This window comes from Trachemys scripta, chromosome 14, assembly GCF_013100865.1.
Source record: "Trachemys scripta elegans isolate TJP31775 chromosome 14, CAS_Tse_1.0, whole genome shotgun sequence".
Taxonomy (NCBI): domain Eukaryota; kingdom Metazoa; phylum Chordata; order Testudines; family Emydidae; genus Trachemys; species Trachemys scripta.
This window is the reverse complement of record NC_048311.1, coordinates 26,322,373-26,342,789: the sequence shown is the minus strand read 5'-3', so window position 1 is coordinate 26,342,789 and position 20,417 is coordinate 26,322,373. Positions and strand designations below refer to the sequence as shown.

The 20,417-nt window shown below is 49.6% G+C and overlaps 1 protein-coding gene across 3 annotated transcripts; it reads right to left on the bottom strand.

Moving 5' to 3' along the window:
* Nucleotides 1-973: 973 nt before the first annotated feature.
* Nucleotides 974-19,665, bottom strand: ADAP2 (ArfGAP with dual PH domains 2). Of its 3 annotated transcripts, none has more exons than XM_034790507.1 (11): nt 19,458-19,665; nt 18,230-18,360; nt 17,597-17,688; nt 12,483-12,568; nt 11,157-11,275; nt 10,285-10,431; nt 7,986-8,069; nt 6,299-6,361; nt 4,708-4,782; nt 3,900-4,126; nt 974-2,072 (listed from the first exon to the last, which is right to left on the bottom strand). In XM_034790507.1, the coding sequence occupies exons 1-10, from the start codon at nt 19,549-19,551 to the stop codon at nt 3,908-3,910; spliced, it is 1,110 nt and encodes a 369-aa protein (XP_034646398.1). In that variant the 5' UTR covers nt 19,552-19,665; the 3' UTR covers nt 974-2,072; nt 3,900-3,907. The 3 variants fall into 3 exon arrangements, with proteins under 3 accessions (XP_034646398.1, XP_034646399.1, XP_034646400.1); XM_034790508.1 differs by having other exon boundaries at nt 974-2,069; XM_034790509.1 differs by lacking the exon at nt 3,900-4,126.
* Nucleotides 19,666-20,417: the final 752 nt, after the last annotated feature.

Below are 20,417 nucleotides of genomic sequence, written 5' to 3'. Positions count from 1 at the left end.
GGTGAACGGAAACCAGCCTGATTCATCGAGTCTCCTGGAGAGGCAGAGGCAGCTCCACTGGCGTGATTATTGATGGGTCCAGGGACAAGTAGAGCTTGAGAAACAGATTGCTCAGGGCTGGATGACGATGAACTCGTTCGGATAAATAAAAGGAGGATCCAACCCAGACCTTTTTCTCAGAGATTCAGAAGAGTTCAGTTGAAACATTTCACCCACCCCCTGGCCTACAGGCACTTCCTTGTTTCAGCAGGAAGAGCGAGCTACTCTGGGTGTTTCAGGCAGACTGGAACATATCTGTAAGTGCAGGCAGCCTCACCATACATTTTGCTTGCAAGATTTCCAGCCTGATCTGCAGACTAAACCAGTCCAGATACAAAGAAAAACATGCAAATGTCTAGCTACTTGACTGGACCAGCCCTCTGAACTTTCAGTGAGAGGAGAGAATATTTCTCCGTGGTTAGAGCAGAGGACAAGAGGCCCAATTCACTGTTGCCCAATATTCATTGACACCGGCGCAGAGTGGGGATAAAACACGGCGACATTACACTGGGGTGTCTGCATTCCCTTTGCAGTGGTGGAAGTAACTGCCTCAGGTGCAGGGTAATGGTGAATCAGGGCCTTGGAGTCATGGCCCCTGAGTCCTGTCCCCAGTTCTGGCATTGATTCACCATGGGCCTAAAGGCAAGTCAAAAGTGGCCTCTGATTTGGTGTGCCCAACTTAGGCCTAATTGTCAAGAGAATGTCGGCCCATAGCCCAAACTGTATTTGTGTGGTTTTGAGGGCCCTATGCTTCTGGATATCAAGCCCAAAGTGTCTCAGACTAGATGCCCAAGATCTGTCCTTGCTTTTGACAAAACTTGGCCTTACTCTCCCTGTCTGTCTGAGTCCCCATCTGTAATATGGGGTCAGAGTTGAGATCCTGGGATGAACGGTGCTGCACAGGGATTCCTTACTATTGTTATTACAAAGGCAGTCAGAGCAGATCAAAACTGTCTTTTATTTTTCCATCATTTGGGGATTTTGTCATCAAAACGTACAACCCAGCAAAGGGCCGTAGACCCACTTATAAAAAAAGGAGGCAATCCTTTCATTCGAACCCGTGGGACGCATCCTGGGAGGTTCCGAGAACCTGCTGAAGCCAACAGGAGTTAGGGCTGCACAGCCCCTCATCCATAGGCTGAGGGCTCAGCACTGGTATAACACTGCCCCCGCTGGAGTCAATGGTAAAACTCCCACTAGGTCACAGCTGGGTTGTGGGCAGCCAGACCTAATAGAGCCAAGTCCACGGCTACGAGACAGGAGTCAGAATACCAGGAGGTCAGACGCAAACCACAAGCTGGGAACCAGAGTCAGGCTGGGTCAGGATACCAGGGGATCAGAGGCAGGAGACAAACTGGATGTCGGGAACCGTGAGTCAGATGCCAGGAGATCAAGAACAGGGTAGAGCCCAGTTTTTCAGACAGCTTCCTGTTCCTGCTGCTGGCTTCAGTAGGGACAACGGGCCAATCAGTTGCCCTGGGACTCTGCCATTTGGAGTTCAGGAGCGGGGCCTTACACTGGGGCTGAGGTTCCTGGGTCTCAGGTAACCTGCTGCTGGGTGGAGAGCTGGAGCGTGGCTGCTTCCATGAACCTTGTGGGCCCACGTTTGAGAGCCGTGGGTCATGACACACTGATTTCAGTGGGAGCAGAGTTTGGCCAGTGCTAAGCCCTTTTGAAAATCCCCCTGTAGGCCTTAACACTGGGATGCGGCGCTCTCTTCTCCTGGTCTTTGGCTCCAGTGCAGTCCATGTCAGGACATAACAGCGGCTGACAGTCCCATGAATTGAGTGTGGTTATCTCCATCTGCTTCCTACTGCTCAGGTGACCACATCCCACCGATCACCATGGCCCTTGTAGGCTGGACTGGAATGAGCCCTGGAAATGCAATCCCGCACTCCCCTCTTTCCAGGACAGAAGACAAAGGCAAAAACAGTTGTCAGCTGGTAAAGTGTCTCTGAGTTTATCTTCCCACCTCAACCCATGTGCCCAAGTCATCTGGTCTGGTGGTCAGCGCAGCCCGGGAGTGGCCTCTGCTGAAATAGGAACAAGACAGAGACAATTAATGGCACCCAGAACTAGTAATGATCAGGTATGCGTGATGCCGAGAACCAGACCCTTGGCCAGCTTAATAGGCCAATTGAGAATTCCCCTGGCCTGGGGGACCACCGGGCAGTGTAGCTGGTTCTATGCCACTGCCCCTCAAAGCCCCCAGTGAAGGAAGCATGGCTGTATGTAGGAACACGAGGGAGGGGTGACCTGTCTCCTCCCCACCCCATCCCCTCCCCTTCCAGAAGGATCTGGGGGAGGTTATTTCCTTTAATAAGAGTCCAAGAAGCTTTAATGAAAGTTTGTCTTTTCAACACACAGCCTGTTTGGGCTCCTTGTGGTGAAGGGACCTGGGAAATTCCCCAGTCACTCACAGAGTCACAGAAATCTGTCCCAGGACATGGCCTCACAGCCTGGGCAAGCAACAAAGATTCCTTCATAGTCTCTCTTATCAGCCTGCAGGTGCCCTGCCCCAGCTGACACCCTTGCAGCTTCTCAGCATGAGTAAGTCAGTCAGGTTGGTCCAGTCTCTTCCCTTCCCCACCCAGGCCTGCTTCAGCTCTCTTGCAAGGAAGCGGCTGCTTGAGGTTCCTTCCCTGCGCCAGGTGGCTCTGGTTGGCTCATTCAGCAAGCCTGCTCCAAGCTTCAAGTCTCCTGCAGGGCGGCTCCCTCGCTCCCTTTCACTCCTTCACTCTCTCACCGAGCAAAAGGGGACACGGCTAGAGGGCCTCTGTGCTCCAGCTCTTCCTGACTACCAAAATGGCCTGCTGGGGCCATGAGGAGCCAAGTGTAATGTAGAGCGATCCCTGGCCAGCCCCAGAGCTGAGGAACTGCAAAGCGGAAACCACAAACCTTTGCCTTGCTCCTTCCTCCCCATCCCAGGTGCTGTACTGAGCAGAGCTTGGCCAGGCAGAGGGACTGGGCCCTGAGACTGCACCGCAAGCACTTGGGATTTAGGGTCTGGCTTGATGGTGCATTCAGTTACATTCAGGGTATGTGGCTTTCCCCCCAGACCTGTGAATTCTCCTTTGGCTCTGCGCCTTTGACCCTCCTCATGTTCATTCCCCTGCTGATTCTGCCTGTCAGTTTTGTGAGCTATTTTCAGCCATGCCTGTGAAGCCCTATTATAGCTGATGCCTCCTTTGGAACATTTCCTATCTGCAGCCAGGAAGCTCTGAGGGCTGAGCCCAGCTGCCCAGGCTAGCTACAACTTCCTCTCCCCACCCCGCCAGTACAGTGCTTCTCTGCAGCTTGAGAGTTATGATGATGTGAGTCATCAGACCGAACCATCACAGGGCTTCTAAGAAACAGGAACCCTGCCTGCCCCAGCGGCTGTGCCAGCGCCAGGGGACCGGGTTCAGTGGTGTCTGTGAAGCTCTCAGAGGCTCTGGTGAGGACAGCCATAGAAATGCTTCTAAGTAAATCCCTTGTTTAGCCATGATTTTTAAACTGACGTTGTCCCACTGGTCATGAAGGGACAGATTGATCCCTACACTGTCACAGTTGCCAGTGCAGAAGCAGCGTGTGCCCCCTCTATTCAGGAGATCTGGGGACCAGTGCAGCCCCCAATTCAGTCTAGAGCTGCCCTAAGTAGTTGCTGGGACCCCAGTGGAGCTCTGCTGGGGCACAGGTCTCTCTTAGCCATGCCCGGTCCCACCCACATTCTTCTCTGCCCATGTCTGCTGCGCTTGGGCAAAGCAGCCCTACCACCAGGGATATTCGCTGAGGGGACCCTAGCACCAGCCTAGCTGGCATAAAGAGGCCACAGAGCAATGATGAACCAGGCACAGAAAGTCCAGTTTCCTGGAACTCACCACTAGTCCTAGGCTGTCACAGGCTGGGAGATGACTTCATTCAAAGCCGCTATCCACTCCTTCTGCTCCCTGTCGTTTTCACACACAAACACAAACTTCCTGTGTGGCGTGACTATGGTGAGCCCAGCTTTCCACCTCTTCCCCCTGACTCCTCTGGGCAAGCCAGCCTGGACCTCATATCCCTGCTCTTTGCTTCCAATAAAAACTCGGCCCAGTTCAAAGGCATCCTAGGTAGGAGAAAGCAGGACAATCACGGACCATATTACAGAGGTTCATTGCTGCTCAGGGGTGGCACCGTGCTGTCATCGGAAAGGCAGGAGCAATAGGTTCCATATGGAGGGGAAATTGCCCTGGACCCAGTGTAGGTGGACCCAGGGGGCAGGGAAAATCCCTGAGATTTATAAACCCAAAAGCATTCTCAAAATAGGGAACTGCAGATTTTGGAGCTGGCGGGGGCACACTTGGTCATACCAAGACCCCAGGGAGGATGTCCTGTGTTTAAAACACAGCACTGGGAAAGCACAGCGCTGGGGTCCATTCCAGGCTCTCCTTTATTGTTCATCTTACCTTAAGTACCCTAGACAGCTGCTACCCAGGGGCAGGGAGGTGAGCACAGCCAAGCCTTCAAAAGAGCTCAAGGCCAGATCTCCACGTGCTCTGCTCCCGACGTGCACAGCTCTCTTGAAAATTCAGCCACTCGCTACGGGGCCCAAATGGGTGCTGTCACCGGAGGATGGGTGGGACAGAAACAGCCCTCTCCCTTCCCTCTGCGAAGGGGCTCCGCTTACAGAATGAGGGCTCCTCTTACCAACGGGTCTTTAAAGTAGAGCAGGTTCCTCTCCTGGGAGTCCAGGCTGAACCAGCGCTTCTTAAAGGCCTGGTGCTACAGAAAGAGAAGCAGCTCTTTAATGATCGGTTCCCAGGAGCAGGGGTTCTGCCAACTCATGGCAGGCCTCTGGTATCCTGCTAACGCTGTGCATTGACTCAGTTTCAGTTCCGCAGTTCTGTGGTTCACCATTGAGCCTCACTTTCCTTCCCCTTCAATGTTAACACAAGTGACTTATGTACATTCGTTACCAACGTATAATCTTCAGCGTAGGCAGAAATGGAACTGAGCCGCTCGCTCCTCTGCACTGAGCTTGGCAGGCCCTTCTCTGGGGCTTGCTTCTGCTTCCACAGAATTTAGACTTTCATTAAAAAAACAAATGTCTCTAGCCCTCCTGGTTGGGAGCCTTCCAAGGCCAGGTGCCAGGATGCTACCTGCAGGCAGACATACTGAAACAACTCCTGTTTACCCTGAAGTAGCCTAACAAACACTACTTTCAGACCAGCATTATGTGCGTCACTGCTGATCCTTTAAGCAGTAGCAGGGACTCAGGATGGAGCTTGAGTGTGTGTTGGGGGGTGGGGGGGGATTAGGGAATGTCAGAGAAGCAACAGAGCCTCACCACTTGGTTTCCAATCTGACCCCTGGTCGTGATCCCAGCAAAGAAAACCGAATTCCCCCATTCCACTTACTGAACCAGTGGGCTAGGACTATGGGCCTACATACAGGAGGAGAACAGATAAGGGCAGAGGATTGCATTAGGCTGATCAGCATTGTAATGCTTCTGCTATACTGGGTGTTATATGGTGTTACAGACCTGCAGTTAACAAAGAAGCTCATGATACAGCCACCTCCTTGTGATAAATAATATAACTTTGCAATTCCAGAAATACTGGCCCCAATGATTTCATCACACTTTTAGTTGGTCACACCGTAGAAGGAACCCTCAAAGTTATCTTCATGCAGAAATCCCAAAACACTTTATAAACTGAAATACACTCTATGCCAGGGGTGGCCAAACCTACTGGCCCTCCAAGCCACATACGACAATCTTCAGAAATTCGAGAGCCAGGGATCACCTGCTGGGAGCCGGGGGTTGGGGCTTCAGGCACCTGCCAGGGTTCAGGGCTTCAGCAGGAGCAGGGCTGAAGCCCCAAGCCCTGGCAGGTGCGCCCTGCAGGGCTGAAGCTCCAAGACACCCCCATCCCCGCTGTGCAGAAGCCCCGAGACCCCCTTCCATGCTGGGCAGAAGCCCCCACTGCACCACTCTGCTGCACGGCAGAGGTCCTGAGCTTTTCCCTCGCCCCAGTCTGGTAGGTGGAGAACGGGGTGGGGGGCTCCGCGAGCTGCACTTTAATGTTAAAAGAGCTGCATGTGGCTCGCCAGCCACAGTTTGGCCACCCTTGGGCTATTTCATTTAACTGGGGCTCACTTAAACATGACTCCTAGCAAACTGCTTCATCATAATCATGGCAGTATTAGTAAACATACTACTTCAGGGGAAGAGTCATGTTTGGCTAGTGCCAAGCATTTAAATGGTGCTTAGCTAGGTATGAAATTCAAGTGGAGCTACCTTTGGCCCTGTTTTCTCCATATAGCCTTCTTTGAAATAATTCCTTGTAATCCTGGGTATGAGCTAGAAGAACACAAGAGACATTGGTTACCAGCTCAGTCACACCCAGCGTTCTGGTCTAATTTGTCAAAGCAAACAGTCAGCAGTGTTTTGCTTGTTTATCTGTCTGTCTACTTAATAAAGGGAAGGAACATACGTTCATTCTGTTAAGGGTCACATTTTAAATGGAGACCATATTTTAGATCCCACGCTTGATCTACCTTTGTATACTGTATGTATACAGCAAGTTCCCCCTTTCTACGTTGTCCTGAGCACACCCTACCAAAGCTTACCTGCTAACCGGTACTAAATGAGCTGTTGTCTGGTTATATTGGAAGTGGAGACGCTAACCCTACCTATGCTTGATCAAAGTCAATAGCATGTTGGGGACAGAAGAAAAACACACACACACACTCTCTCTCTCTCTCTCTCTCTGTCATGTCAATGGAAAGGAGAAACACCAACTAAAATGCAGAAATAACCTGGAAGCTGCCCGATTGATTGGCAGACTCCACAGGGTGTCTTTCTGCTTACGGGAGTAACGTTCAGTATTACACTTCTGTGTATGGCTGACCATGGAATACTCCATTAGGAAAGGACCAGTGCTAGCATCTACAGGGATATGAAGGGGTTAATGGAGTCTAGCCTAGGTGCCAGAAGACTGAGAGTAACTAGCCAGTGGCAGCACTGGAGAGAGAGGATGAGAGGGCCTGATGGGATGCATGGAAAGTCAGACTGTAAGTGACTGACAAATATAACATGGAGCGTGAGGGTCACAGCACATGGACAGAAAGAAAATGGCTAATGGAGAAACAAAAATTCAGTCAAGCCATTAATTCCCCATTATGGGCTAGAGAAGCTTAGAAAGAAACATCTGGTCAGTTTGAGAAAGGATGATATTTTGCCCTTACACAGCGTCTGAAAGTTACTTTAAAGAAGTCATTGAATGATGCTTCACAAGACCCCCCTTCAGGTTGGTCATTAGTACTAGATGGGTAAATTGGGGCATGGAGAGATGAACTGACTCAGCTGAGTAAGCAGCAAAGCTAAGAACAGAACCCAGAAGTCCTGGCTTCCAGTCCCTGGTGCTTGCCATTAAACCTGACTTCCCTCTATTTATTTTATTTATAGCAAATGAATCCCAAAAAAGAGAATCCCCAGCAGTTCAGGTTGAAAGATCCTAAGAACGTATGGTGCCATGGAGAAAACAGATGTATGGTCTCCCAATAGGTCTTATCTAAACAAGCATTACAGAACTACACTCTACAAAACGGCCTCTATATGTGTTTGGTCTGCAACTGTTTATACACAAAAGTTACAGTTCCCACACAGAGGAATTTTTGCCCATGCCCATCAGGTACTTCGATATCTAAGTACCCAGTCTGCGTGCATCAGGGCCAGCTTCCCACATGACATTGCTTCCACATGCAGATCTTGCAGGCGGAAGTTTGGTGGCGAGGCTGATGTAGGCTGGAAATTAGGTGCCATATGAGTCTCTATCAAAGCCCATCATTGTGGTCTCTCGCACCCCGCAAGAAGGGAAAATGAATGCAGGAGGAATTCCCAACGCTGTGCTCCTATTGAAGAGGGCACAAGCACAGAAAGGAAGATGATGCTTTTTCACGCTTAAAGCACCTTCAGTTCTCACCTCGGCCTCAGGAGCGGTGGGGAAGGCGGTTCTAAGGTAATGGAAACGCGCTGCCCGAATGGCATTGAACCAGTCAACAATTTCCTAGGGGAGACGGTAAATACAGATGTAATGACAGGAATAATGTGGTGGGATAATGCTGCTGCCTCTCTATAGCACCTGTCACCCAAAGGATCTGCAGGCTCTTTGCAAATATTTATTGTTTCTTCCAGCAGCACCTTGGGGAAACTGAGGCGCAGAGAGGGTGACTCGCCCAAGGTCACATAATGAGTCAGTGGCAGAGCTGAGAAGAGAACCCAGGAGTCCTGCCTTCCAGTTCTTAGAAAGACATTTCCTAGAAAAGACAAGCGTCGACTGCCATTAATAGGAAGTAGCACACGTTGCCTGTGGTTCATGTTTGGGATGAATGAATCACATTAACACATTACAAATATAAGGTATATATCACTATTCATAATGATAGAACCATAGGAACATAGGACTGGAAGGGACCTCGATAAGTCATCTAGTCTAGTCCCTGCACTGAGGCTGGACTAAGTATAACCTAGACCATCCCTGGCAGGTGTTTATAATAAATTTGAGAACAATGCTATTTTAGTCACTGTTACAGCAACACCTGTACTGGGATCAGGCGTCGTGGCCTGTTCTTTATGTGTTTCCAAGACATCCCAGATATTAAGACATCAAACATCAAGAATAATTTAGAAAATGCCCTTTCAAGAAGGTTCCAGGTATAATGGGAACATTCCTATTGGGATACTGATTAGACTCTAACTCACAGAGACTGTGGGAATAATTTTTAATTGATTCGATGAGCACTTGCTTAAAACCTTTTGACTTTGGATTTGTCTTGGGTGTGAGTACCTGGCTTGAGGGCACTGGCTTGGGGAACAATCATGCTTCTGAGAAAATCAGAAAAACCTCTGTAGATTTGATCTAAGACTGAAAGTTGTTTTGGAGAGAATTAAAATGTAAAACATGCCGATACTCATGAAAAACACTGTATAAAATAGAGACCATCACAACGCTTCCTTGAATATAATTGCAGAATTGTGTAAGTCAATTATACAAAGTTAGGTCCCAATCCTGTAAAGACTCGTGCACGTGCTTAACTTTTGGGACAATAAGTCGACCCATTGACACTAATCACAGCACATGAAGTAAGCACGTGTAAGTCTTTGCAGGGCCAGGCCCTTACTAGGATTACCAACTTTCTAATCGCACAAAACCGAACACCCTAGCCCCGCCCCTTCCCCAAGGCCCCTCCCTCGGTGGCTCACTCTCCCCGACCCTCACTCACTTTTACTGGGCTGGGGGAGGGGGTTGGGGTGCGGGAGGGGCTGAAGGCTGTAACTGGGGAGGGAAGCTTCAGGGTGGGGCCAGAAATGAGGGGTTCAGAGTGCGGGAGGGGGCTCTGGGCTGGGACAGGGAGTTGGGGTGTGGGAAGGGGTGAGAGCTCTGTCTGGGGGTGTGGGCTCTGGGATGGGGCTGGGGATGAGGGGTTTGGGGTGCAGGAGGGCTCCATGCTGGGGGGTGGGACTGAGGGATTTGGAGTGCAGGAGGGGGCTGCAGGTTGAGGGGTTTGGGTATGGGAGGGGGTATGGGCTCTGGGGTGGGGCTGGGGATGAGGGGTTTGGGCTGCAGGAGGGGGCTCTGGGTTTGGGGGGGGCTCAGGGCTGGGGCAGGGAGTTGGGGCTCGTGGTTGGGGCACAGGCTTGCCTTGGGAGGCTCCCAGTCAGTGGCGCAGCTGAGCTAAGGCAGGCTCCTTACCTGTCCTGGCTCTGCACTGCGCCCTGGAAGGGGCCAGCTGGTCCGGCTCCTAGGCGGGGGGCCAGGAGGCTCCAAGCACTGCTCTCACCCGCAGGCACCCCCCCCCCCCCCCAGCTCCCATTGGCTGCGATTCCTGGCCAATGGGAGTGCAGAGCCTGTGCTCAGGGCAGGGACAGCATGCGGAGCCAGACCTGCTGGCTGCTTCCAGGGCACAGTATAGTACCAGGACAGTAGAGACTAGCCTGCTTTAGACCTGCAGCACTGCTGACAGGACTTTTAACAGCCCAGTCAGCAGTGCGTTCCGGTCGAAAATCAGACACCTGGCAACCCTATCCCTTACAGAGCAGCAGGAGACAGATATTAACGGGTACTTGTAGCTAATAATACTGTAGATTCTGCAACTATAGTCTGCAAATCTCTTGTGATTTCAGCTGAGATTGAAAGAGAGAGATGCAGAGACATCTTCCATGTCACAGACTCAGTGTTCAAGAGTCTACCTTATTAATTACAAAATCAATGTGGTATTTACCTTTCCACTTTCATGATAGACAAAGAGGTTCCTTGTCTGACCTTCTTTGCTGTAGGTGATCTGCAGCCCATGAGGGTTTCTGATTTTCTCCGTCTGGAACATTGCGTTCAGATCCTTTATGCTGATCACAGCTTTCGGCCCTTTAGACTGTGGAATGGAAAATGTCACCGGGGCAGCAGTGACCTTACAGAGGCTAATCAAGAACTATGGAGACAAATGACCAATAGGCCCCTGTAGAGCTGCAGACCAGTTTCCTGCAATGTCTGATGCTGGCAAGGGCACTGAACTGACCACCCTGCACTAACTGAAGAAGCCTGATGCCTTGATTACCCACGTCACGTATAAACCACATTTTACTCTAAAGAATGACTTTTTCTTTGAGAAACGATGTTGTGCAACTCCAGTCTCTCCAGTCTGATTGTCTAGAGAACCATAAATTACAAGGTTGCCATAGATGGTAGACATGCGTGATGCGGGAGGGACGAGGTGGAGTGCAGGGCCCTATGCATGTGCATCGAGAGAGCTCTGCTGGTAAAACCAGAGGTGACTCCTGACAGCAGAACCCTTCTTCCTCCTCCTGTTTAACTGCCCAAGTCTCTTTTCCCTGGTTCACCAAAGAGACGGGGATGAGGCTGCCGGGGGGCCAGAAGAGGTGGGGAGAAGGGCCAGGTGCTCCCACGTAGGAAGGGAGCTGAATCAGACATCACAGATGTTACCTGGCACAGGGTCTCCAACCCCCCCCTCCAAATGCAGGGTTGGGCCTGGCAGCAAAGTCTAGAAAGCAGCAAAATGTTCAGCAGTTGTGCCTATGGGGACAGTGATGGCGCACTGGTCAGACTGGACACTGACCAGTCGCCGGCTGGGGCACTCACCTCTTTGGTGTAGTACTTCAGCACACCTTCCCTTGCCGACAAGAGGAACTGCCTCTTCAGGAACTGCCTGCTGTCCCGCCCGCGCTTCCACAGAAATCCTTCACGGCTGCCTGCAGACGCTAACGAGAGCAAGGGCGCCTCAGAGCTAGAGCCAGGGCAGCACACGAGCCGGGCAGTTTGTCTAAGTGGATTTCTAGGCACTCATTTCGCCTTGGAACTATGGAGCAGTGGAGAACAACCATCTTTCATTCAGCCTGACGCCGGGACCCAATCCTGAGAGGCACTGGATGTCTCCCGGGATGGGCTGAACCTCCTGGAGGTCGGTGAGAATTCCTCAGGTCCAGGCTGAGCCTAGCACGTTTTGGGCACTCCTGCCATCTAACTAACACTGATGACATGCTTCCGTCATTTGAATGTTCTCTCTTCATAGCCCTCCCTGGACTGAAAAGCTCCTTTCTATAGGAGGAATATTAGACACTGGAGTGGAGTGGTTAGAGCAGGACTTGGACGTCTGGACTCCTAGATCTTAGTCCTGTTACTTCTTCTGCAGGATCGAAGTCAGTTAATCATTCTGTGCCTCAATTTCCCCACCTGTACAATGAGAAATCTGGATGCCTCACAGAGTGGTGGGGAGAATGACTGACCGTTTGGAAAGCCTTTGGGAGCCTCACGGGCTATAGCTCTCCTACTGTTCTCTGTTACAATTCACAATCTCCCGGGGAGAGCTGGCTGGCCTCTGTCAGATGACTCGGGCTGTAAAACTGAGGTATAGACACTGGGGCTCATGCTGGAGCCTACGCTCTCAGCCCCTTCTCCCAGAGCGCAGGCTCCAACTCAACTGTCTACATTGCACTTTTACAGTCCTGCAGCCCACGCCGAGACAGGGCAGCCAGGGGTGTTTAATTGCAGTCTAGACATACCCTGCAATGACTTGTCCGAGGTCAGAGAGTCAGCCGGAGAGCTGGGAATAGAACCAGGTCTCCCAACCCCGCTGCTCCAATAATGGCCCATATTGCCTCCCTAAACCAGGCACCAGGGTGCTCACATTGGACTTGAGGTGAGAAAATGCCTGTTTTACTTGCCTAAAGGCCAATCTGAGTGTCCCCATGTGGGATTTTTTATTCAGATGCCCACCCTCAGAAGCCGGGCCTCCCAGGTGAGAGGATTTGGGCTGGCCACTCAGCCAGATCAAACAGGACGAGGGTTTCGCAGCTGACTGAAAACAAAGTCGTTCCAGCTACTCCTCGGCATCGGGCTGACACACACAGGGTTCCAGTTCTTGGGACTTGGGCCTCACCAGACTAAAAACCCTCCACAGACAATCACCTGAGGAACCTGTTTCATGGCAGACACTGGTGGCAACAAACTCTTCCCGCTCGTATTTAGCTCTGATCCATTGTTCTTTTAAAACCCTGAAGAGAGGAAAGACGTGTTAGTTGGATCTGCCTCTGTTTCCTTTCATTGACGTTGCACAGTCCTTTCCAGCGACGTACAGAATGAGGCCAACCAATACTTCCTGACACATAGAAATAGACAGCTTCTGAGTGGTGCAAACTCACTCTAATTCCCCTGACTCCAAGGAGAGCAACTGAGGCCAGCAAGAAAATATACCTGGGAAAGTGGGCAAAACGTTTAGTAACTGTTTGCCTAGGTAACACAGGCTGGTCGGAATGGCTATTTGCTGGCAGCAGAACTAAAATCACGCTCATGTTATTTCTCTGGCTGCAGGTTCCAGGCAAGCTGCAAGAAGAATCTTGCTCCCTAAAGGGCAGAGTAATTAACACATGTGTTTCTGTAGGGAGGCGGAAATATAAGCGGCAAACGGAAGGAAATGAAAACCACCCAAAGAACTAGCCCAGCTTCCCTAGCTCTCGGATACGCCAGAGAGATGCTGCAAAATGGAGTTGGGGGGGCATTCGGATCCCAGTCAGAAACCACTGTTCCTGGGAGGGTTCAACACAGAGGAATTTGCAGATTCCCTGCCTGCACCATGCAACCTAAAGCTGGATGACCTGTTCCCATCTTGGATGCTGGGATGTTTGTGAGCAATGCATTGTACGACGAATCTTCGGGCTTGCGGCGAAGGCAATGTAAATTGACAGAGCCCCACTGCTTCGTGGCAGAAGAGGCTCTGATCCTTAGATTGCAAGCTCTTTGGGGCAAGGATCATCCTGTTACATCCTGCTTAGCACAATGGGGCCGTGACCTCTAGATGTTACTGTGACCCAAATAATAATAGCAGTAATAAGTCACTGTGAATTGTTGAAAACATCTGGGACTTAGAACTGGAAAATGCTCCAGGACACGCTGGAGCTAAATCACAGGCAGCCAAGCCTAGAGTAACACAGGGAGAGTGGGGAGTTTTCTCTGATCGATCCTATCACTGGGAAAACCAGCTCCCCACTTTCTGTTCTCACAACCTTGGGCTCTCCTCTATGGCCTGGGACCAATCCTTAACTGGGGGAATTCATGTAACAAGGCAGACTTGAAATAGGAAGTGGAGCAGAGTGAGGGGGTAGAGGAAAGAATCATAAAATTGTAGGACTGGACGGGACCTCGAGAGGTCTAGTTCAGTCCCCTGCACTCATGGCAGGACTAAGTATTCTCTAGGGGAACTCCTGTTATGCTGGAACACAGGGCTGGGATTAAGAGTGAAGCCCAGGAGGGAGATCGGGAAAGCAGGGGAACTCCTATAATTCTACAGCACAGACAGGCCTGAGAATGAGGGGGAGTCCAACTAGAGAGCAGATCCCAACAGATCTCTCATTTAATCCTCTCTTTCCTACTTTAGTTCCTTTAACCTTCTATTCCAGCCTTTTGCATCTTCTTAAAACCTCAGTTGATATCTCGGTGCGGACTTCCTGCTCATTCTGAACATGGCCTGAGAACCAGGTCAAGGCCCTAATTGCCTAGCCAAGATTAGGGTGACCAGATGTCCCGATTTTATAGGGACAGTCCCGATATTTGGGGCTTTGTCTTATATAGGCACCTATTACCCACCACCCTGTCCCGATTTTTCACACTTGCTGTCTGGTCACCCTAGCCAAGATTAGTTAAACAGAAGTTAAAAGGTACAGTGAGTAAAGTGAAATCCCTGCAAGCTGCATGGACGCTTTTTAAAGACACCATAATAGAGGCCCAACTTCAATGTATATCCCAAATTAAGAAACACGGTAAAAGAACTAAAAAAGAGTCACCGTGGCTTAACAACCATGTAAAAGAAGCAGTGAGGGATAAAAAGACTTCCTTTAAAAAGTGGAAGTCAAATCCTAGTGAGGCAAATAGAAAGGAGCATAAACGCTGCCAAATTAAATGCAAGAATGTAATAAGAAAAGCCAAAGAGGAGTTTGAAGAACGGCTAGCCAAAAACTCCAAAGGTAATAACAAAATGTTTTTTAAGTACATCAGAAGTAGGAAGCCTGCTAAACAACCAGTGGGGCCCCTTGATGATCGAGATACAAAAGGAGCGCTTAAAGACGATAAAGTCATTGCGGAGAAACTAAATGGATTCTTTGCTTCAGTCTTCACGGCTGAGGATGTTAGGGAGATTCCCAAACCTGAGCTGGCTTTTGTAGGTGACAAATCTGAGGAACCGTCACGGATTGAAGTATCGCAAGAGGAGGTTTTGGAATTAATTGATAAACTTAACATTAACAAGTCACCGGGACCAGATGGCATTCACCCAAGAGTTCTGAAAGAACTCAAATGTGAAGTTGCAGAACTATTAACAAGGGTTTGTAACCTGTCCTTTAAATCGGCTTCTGTACCCAATGACTGGAAGCTAGCTAATGTAACGCCAATATTTAAAAAGGGCTCTAGAGGTGATCCCGGCAATTACAGACCGGTAAGTCTCTACCGGGCAAATTAGTCGAAACAATAGTTAAGAATAAAATTGTCCGACACCTAGAAAAACATAAACTGTTGAGCAATAGTCAACATGGTTTCTGTAAAGGGAAATCGTGTCTTACTAATCTATTAGAATTCTTTGAAGGGGTCAACAAACATGTGGACAAGGGGGATCCAGTGGACATAGTGTACTTAGATTTCCAGAAAACCTTTGACAAGGTCCCTCACCAAAGGCTCTTATGTAAATTAAGCTGCCATGGGATAAAAGGGAAGGTCCTTTCATGGATTGAGAACTGGTTAAAAGACAGGGAACAAAAGGTAGGAATAAATGGTAAATTCTCAGAATGGAGAGAGGTAACTAGTGGTGTTCCCCAAGGGTCAGTTCTCGGACCGATCCTATTCAACTTATTCATAAATGATCTGGAGAAAGGGGTAAACAGTGAGGTGGCAAAGTTTGCAGATGATACTAAACTTCTAAAGATAGTTAAGTCCAAAGCAGACTGTGAAGAACTTCAAAAAGATCTCACAAAACTAAGTGATTGGGCAACAAAATGGCAAATGAAATTTAATGTGGATAAATGTAAAGTAATGCACATTGGAAAAAATAACCCCAACTATACATACAATATGATGGGGGCTAATTTAGCTACAACAAGTCAGGAAAAAGATCTTGGAGTCATCGTGGATAGTTCTCTGAAAATGTCCACACAGTGTGCAGAGGCAGTCAAAAAAGCAAACAGGATGTTGGGAATCATTAAAAAGGGGATAGAGAATAAGACTGAGAATATATTATTGCCCTTATATAAATCGATGGTACGCCCACATCTTGAATACGGCGTACAGATGTGGTCTCCTCATCTCAAAAAAAATATGCTGGCACTAGAAAAGGTTCAGAAAAGGGCAACTAAAATGATTAAGGGTTTGGAACGGGTCCCATATGAGGAGAGATTAAAGAGGCTAGGACTCTTCACCTTGGAAAAGAGGAGACTAAGGGGGAATATGATAGAGGTATATAAAATCATGAGTGATGTGGAGAAAGTGGATAAGGAAAAGTTATTTACTTATTCCCATAATACAAGAACTAGGGGTCATCAAATGAAATTAATAGGCAGCAGGTTTAAAACAAATAAAAGGAAGTTCTTCTTCACGCAGCGCACAGTCAACTTGTGGAACTCCTTACCTGAGGAGGTTGTGAAGGCTAGGACTATAACAGAGTTTAAAAGAGAACTGGATAAATTCATGGTGGTTAAGTCCATTAATGGCTATTAGCCAGGACGGGTAAGGAATGGTGTCCCTAGCCTCTGTCTGTCAGAGGATGGAGTAGGGTGACCAGACAGCAAGTGTGAAAAATCGGGACGGGGTTGGGGGGTAATAGGAGCCTATATAAAAAAAGACCCAAAAATCGGGACTGTCCCTATAAAATCAGGACATCTGGTCACCCTAGGATGGAGATGGATGACAGGAGAGAGATCACTTGATCATTGCCTGTTAGGTTCGCTCCCTCTGGGGCACCTGGCATTGGCCACTGTTGGTAGACAGGATACTGGGCTAGATGGACCTTTGGTCTGACCCGGTACGGCTGTTCTTATGTTCTTATTAATGTCAGAGTCAGTGACAGAACCCAGGAGTTCTGACCCTGCTAATCAAGGACCTGCTCCTGCTACACTGAAGTCAATGCCAAAACTCTCAGACCCAGATCCCTAAAGGTATTTAGGCACCTAATTCCCATTGATTTCAATGGACATTAGGCATTTAAATATCTTTGAGGATCTGGGCCCCAGTGACTCTACTGGAGCAGAATTGGGTCTCAAGCCAATGGCGTGCACATGGAAACTTAGTCACGCTTTTACAAAGTTGCTGAATTAATCAATAATATTTAGAACAGGCCTAATCCTAAAGACGGGAACATCACATCCAACCCTCCTGAGCTTTAGCGCCAGGTCTAGAATTCTCGGTCCAGGCCTCTCTCTATTATAGAGGTTTTTAAGGTCAGGCTTGACAAAGCCCTGGCTGAGATGATTTAGTTGGGGTTGGTCCTGCTTTGAGCAGGGGGTTGGACTAGAACCTCCTGAGGTCCCTTCCAACCCTGATATTCTATGAGAGCCAAACTGGTATCCCCAAAACCTATAACCTTTGTTTTAACATCCAAACTCCAAGACTGCTCCCCATCTCTGTTAAACCTCCTCCACACAAATGCATGGAAGTACTGTACCAGTTTAACAACCTTCAAGGTACAAACTGACACTAATGGGGATTGAACCCATGGTTGTTAGGCTCCTAGACACCAGAAATCCTAATGTTTAAGCCATTAAACCACCTCTCAGACAAAAAAAAGTTTACAACTACAACCCTCAAACTGAATTCACAGCTCACATGCTATTGGAAACAAGGAGATAAAAACATAAGTCACTTAATGACATACAAGGTATGGCCAAGACACATGATTCTTTTCACTGCAGACCAGCATGACCTGACATTCATTCAGATTACAGAACATGCTATTGGGAATTGTTCGTGAAGACACATTTATGGGGGGGGGAGCAACAGTTACTGACTTGCAAAGGTTTGCAGCACTGAATAAGATAGCACCTTACAGGCAGTCCTTGGAATGGGGGATGTAATAGAAAGGTGGGACTTTTGCCTCATATTTAGCCTTGGCCCAGAGATTCCCATGCATCTTCATAAACTGCAAAACAAAAGACATTTCAGTTAGCTGACTGGCAACCAGAAAAATCAATACTCTGACGTGAACATGGAATGAAACTAGGATCAAATGCAGCATTGTGCTCTGCTCAGATTGTGCATTTTGCCAGCCTCCCCACGCCAGTATGTGTTTGTTTCTAGTCATTTATAATCTCCCCTCTGGGGATAATAATACATACACCTCTCCACAGGAAGTTGGGAGGCTGAATTCATGTTTGAAAAGGGCATTGGGATGCTCAGATAGAAGGCACTATATATGTGAAAATCATTGTGTGCTTATAAAACACAATGTGCACTTCTGGGGCTATATAAATAATACATCATAATACTTTAGAGGCACAACCACCTATTAGTGTGCTTTGATTTGACTTGTGAGCAGAGGCAGCCAAGATTTACCAGCAGGGATTAATTTGGCTCCGTGTGGTTTTTGTTAATCTGACCAGGCTATTTTGGAACATGGGACAGAAACAGCTGTGCTGAAATACAGCAGAGTGGGCGTGAATTCTTGCTTTCTCCATCTGTACCTCTACTAGATCATTCTCCCAGAAGTCAAGGCGGATGGATTTGACCCTGCTGATTTCAGGAAGGTTGCGATGAATCCCGGAGCAATTCAAACAAATGAATATTCCAAGCTTATAAGAGGCCCACTCAGGATCTAAACACAAATGGAAAGAAGGCAATAGTGCAATATATACTAAAGCATGTAGCAAAACACTGAGAAGGGGACAACCGTATGCGGGGTTCATCTTCTAATCAACACCACACCAGAAGCGGCATCAAATCCAACCCATGTGTATGTGGAACTCACTCCATTGCAGTCAAGGAAATGGCACCTGCTTACACTAGCAGGGAAAATGGCCCGTTATTCTGCAGCTTTGCCATCAAACATCTGTTTTAAAAATAAATGTGGATGACAAGCTAGAGAGGAAACCTGTACATATGGGCAGGGCAAAGAGGCAGACTGGAGCTCAGTGTACTGCATAAGTCGAACTCAGGGGGGAGGGAGGGGCACATCTACCCTAGAACGGCTGCAGCTGCCCCACTGTAGCACAATAGGTGGTTCTTACATCAAGGGAAGGGGTATTTCTTCTGCTGTAGTAAATTCACCTCTCTACATGTAGCGATTCTTCGCTTTGTCTAGCCCCCTCTACACTGGGGGTTCGGTCGACCTAACTACAGCGCTAAGGGCATGACATTTTTCCCAGCCTCGAGCAAGGCAGCCAGGTGCGTCTAATTGTTAAGTGTATCCCAGGCCTCACACTCCATTCAAATCAAATGCAGTGCTTGGCTGCTGCTTGGGATAGCAAGAGGGAGAGTGGAGTGGGGGATGCACACCACTTCCCGGGGTGACCCAAGGAGAAGGGGGGGGGTTTAGAGTGTTTAAGGAGGGACAGGGAGGTCCTGAGCGATGAGACGTGACTAGGGACAGAAGCAACAGAGGGTGTTAGTCTTAAAGGTGCCACAGGACCCTCTGTTGCTTTTTACAGAGTCAGACTAACAGGGCTACCCCTCTGATATAGGGACAGAAGAAGTCCTGGCTAATGGAGAGGGGGAGAGATCTTGAGAGAGTGGTACAGGGATGGAGAGAGAAGTCCCGAGCAGGGGGTGGGGATATGGGCAAGGGAAGGAGGGGTGTCCTGGGGGAGTGGGGATTCAATCTGGGACAGGGACTGAGAGACCCCGCGGAGGGGACTTGGGAGGAGGCGGTGGGGAGACGAGGTAGCCTTGCACCCTAGGGACGTTTCCTCTTACCGGGTGTCCCGCAGTCTGCGCACTGGGAGTTCCCTGTCCCGGCTGCTCTCAGCAGCTCTAGTAGCAATGTCTTGTTGAACTCCCGATCCACCATCCTGCCCCTGGCCGCTCCGCCCGGGGATGGCCACACGCTGCCGCCGCCCCGAGACTGCTGGGGCGAGTCTCCAGCCTAGCCCGGCGGCAGCAGCACGGGCTGCACTTCAGCCGAAGTAGCCTAGAAATGAGGAAATGTGACTCCTGCTCCAGCCCTGATGGGAGAGTTGGGGAGGCTCGGTCACCGCCCATCAGGGCGCTTCCTCCCCCTCCCACCGGCCCTCAGCCCCCCAGATCACCACTGCCCCTGCCTCTCTCTCGCCCAGGGCTGCACGGCCCAGGGGAGCCCCCCAGCCCAATGCAGGAAAATCATAGCAGATAAGGGTTGGAAGAGACCTCAGGAGGTTCTAGTCCAATCCCCTGCTCAAAGCAGGACCAACCCCAACTAAATCATCCTAGCCAGGGATGTTGTGTTGGTGGAGGAACAACGCTGGCCAGGGCGAATTCTCGGGGGAGGGGGGAGAGAACAGAACAGACCCCACACACACACCTTTAGCCTGCTCTCTTACAGCAGAACGTCCCCCTCCTCTCTGCCCCCCCCCCGCCCTCGCTGGCCAGGGGAGAGCTCTGGGGTAGTACTGTGGCAGCCCTCACAGATGGAGTCTAGGAGGGTTGGGGGCTCTGGGACTGTGGCTCACACAGATCCGATCCTAGGGGGGTTGGGAACTCTGTGGGCTGTTGCTCAGACAGATCAGACCCAAGCGGGGTTGGGAGCTCTGGGTTTGTGGCTTTCACAGATCAGACTCTAGGGGGGTTGGGAACTCTGGGGGCTGTGGGTCACACAGATCAGACACTTGGGGGGTTGGGAGCTCTGTGGGCTGTGGGTCACACAGATCAGACCCTTGGGGGGTTGGGAACTCTGGGGGC

Excerpts from the sequence above, each read along its gene's own strand:
- ADAP2 (XM_034790507.1), bottom strand. The coding sequence starts at position 19,551 with ATGGTGGATCGGGAGTTCAACAAGACATTGCTACTAGAGCTGCTGAGA. Across the intron at positions 18,361-19,457 it reads CGCAGACTGCGGGACACCCG|ATCCTGAGTGGGCCTCTTAT; the intron begins GTAAGAGGAAAC and ends ATTTGTGTTTAG. Across the intron at positions 17,689-18,229 it reads GGGAGAATGATCTAGTAGAG|TTTATGAAGATGCATGGGAA; the intron begins GTACAGATGGAG and ends TTTGTTTTGCAG.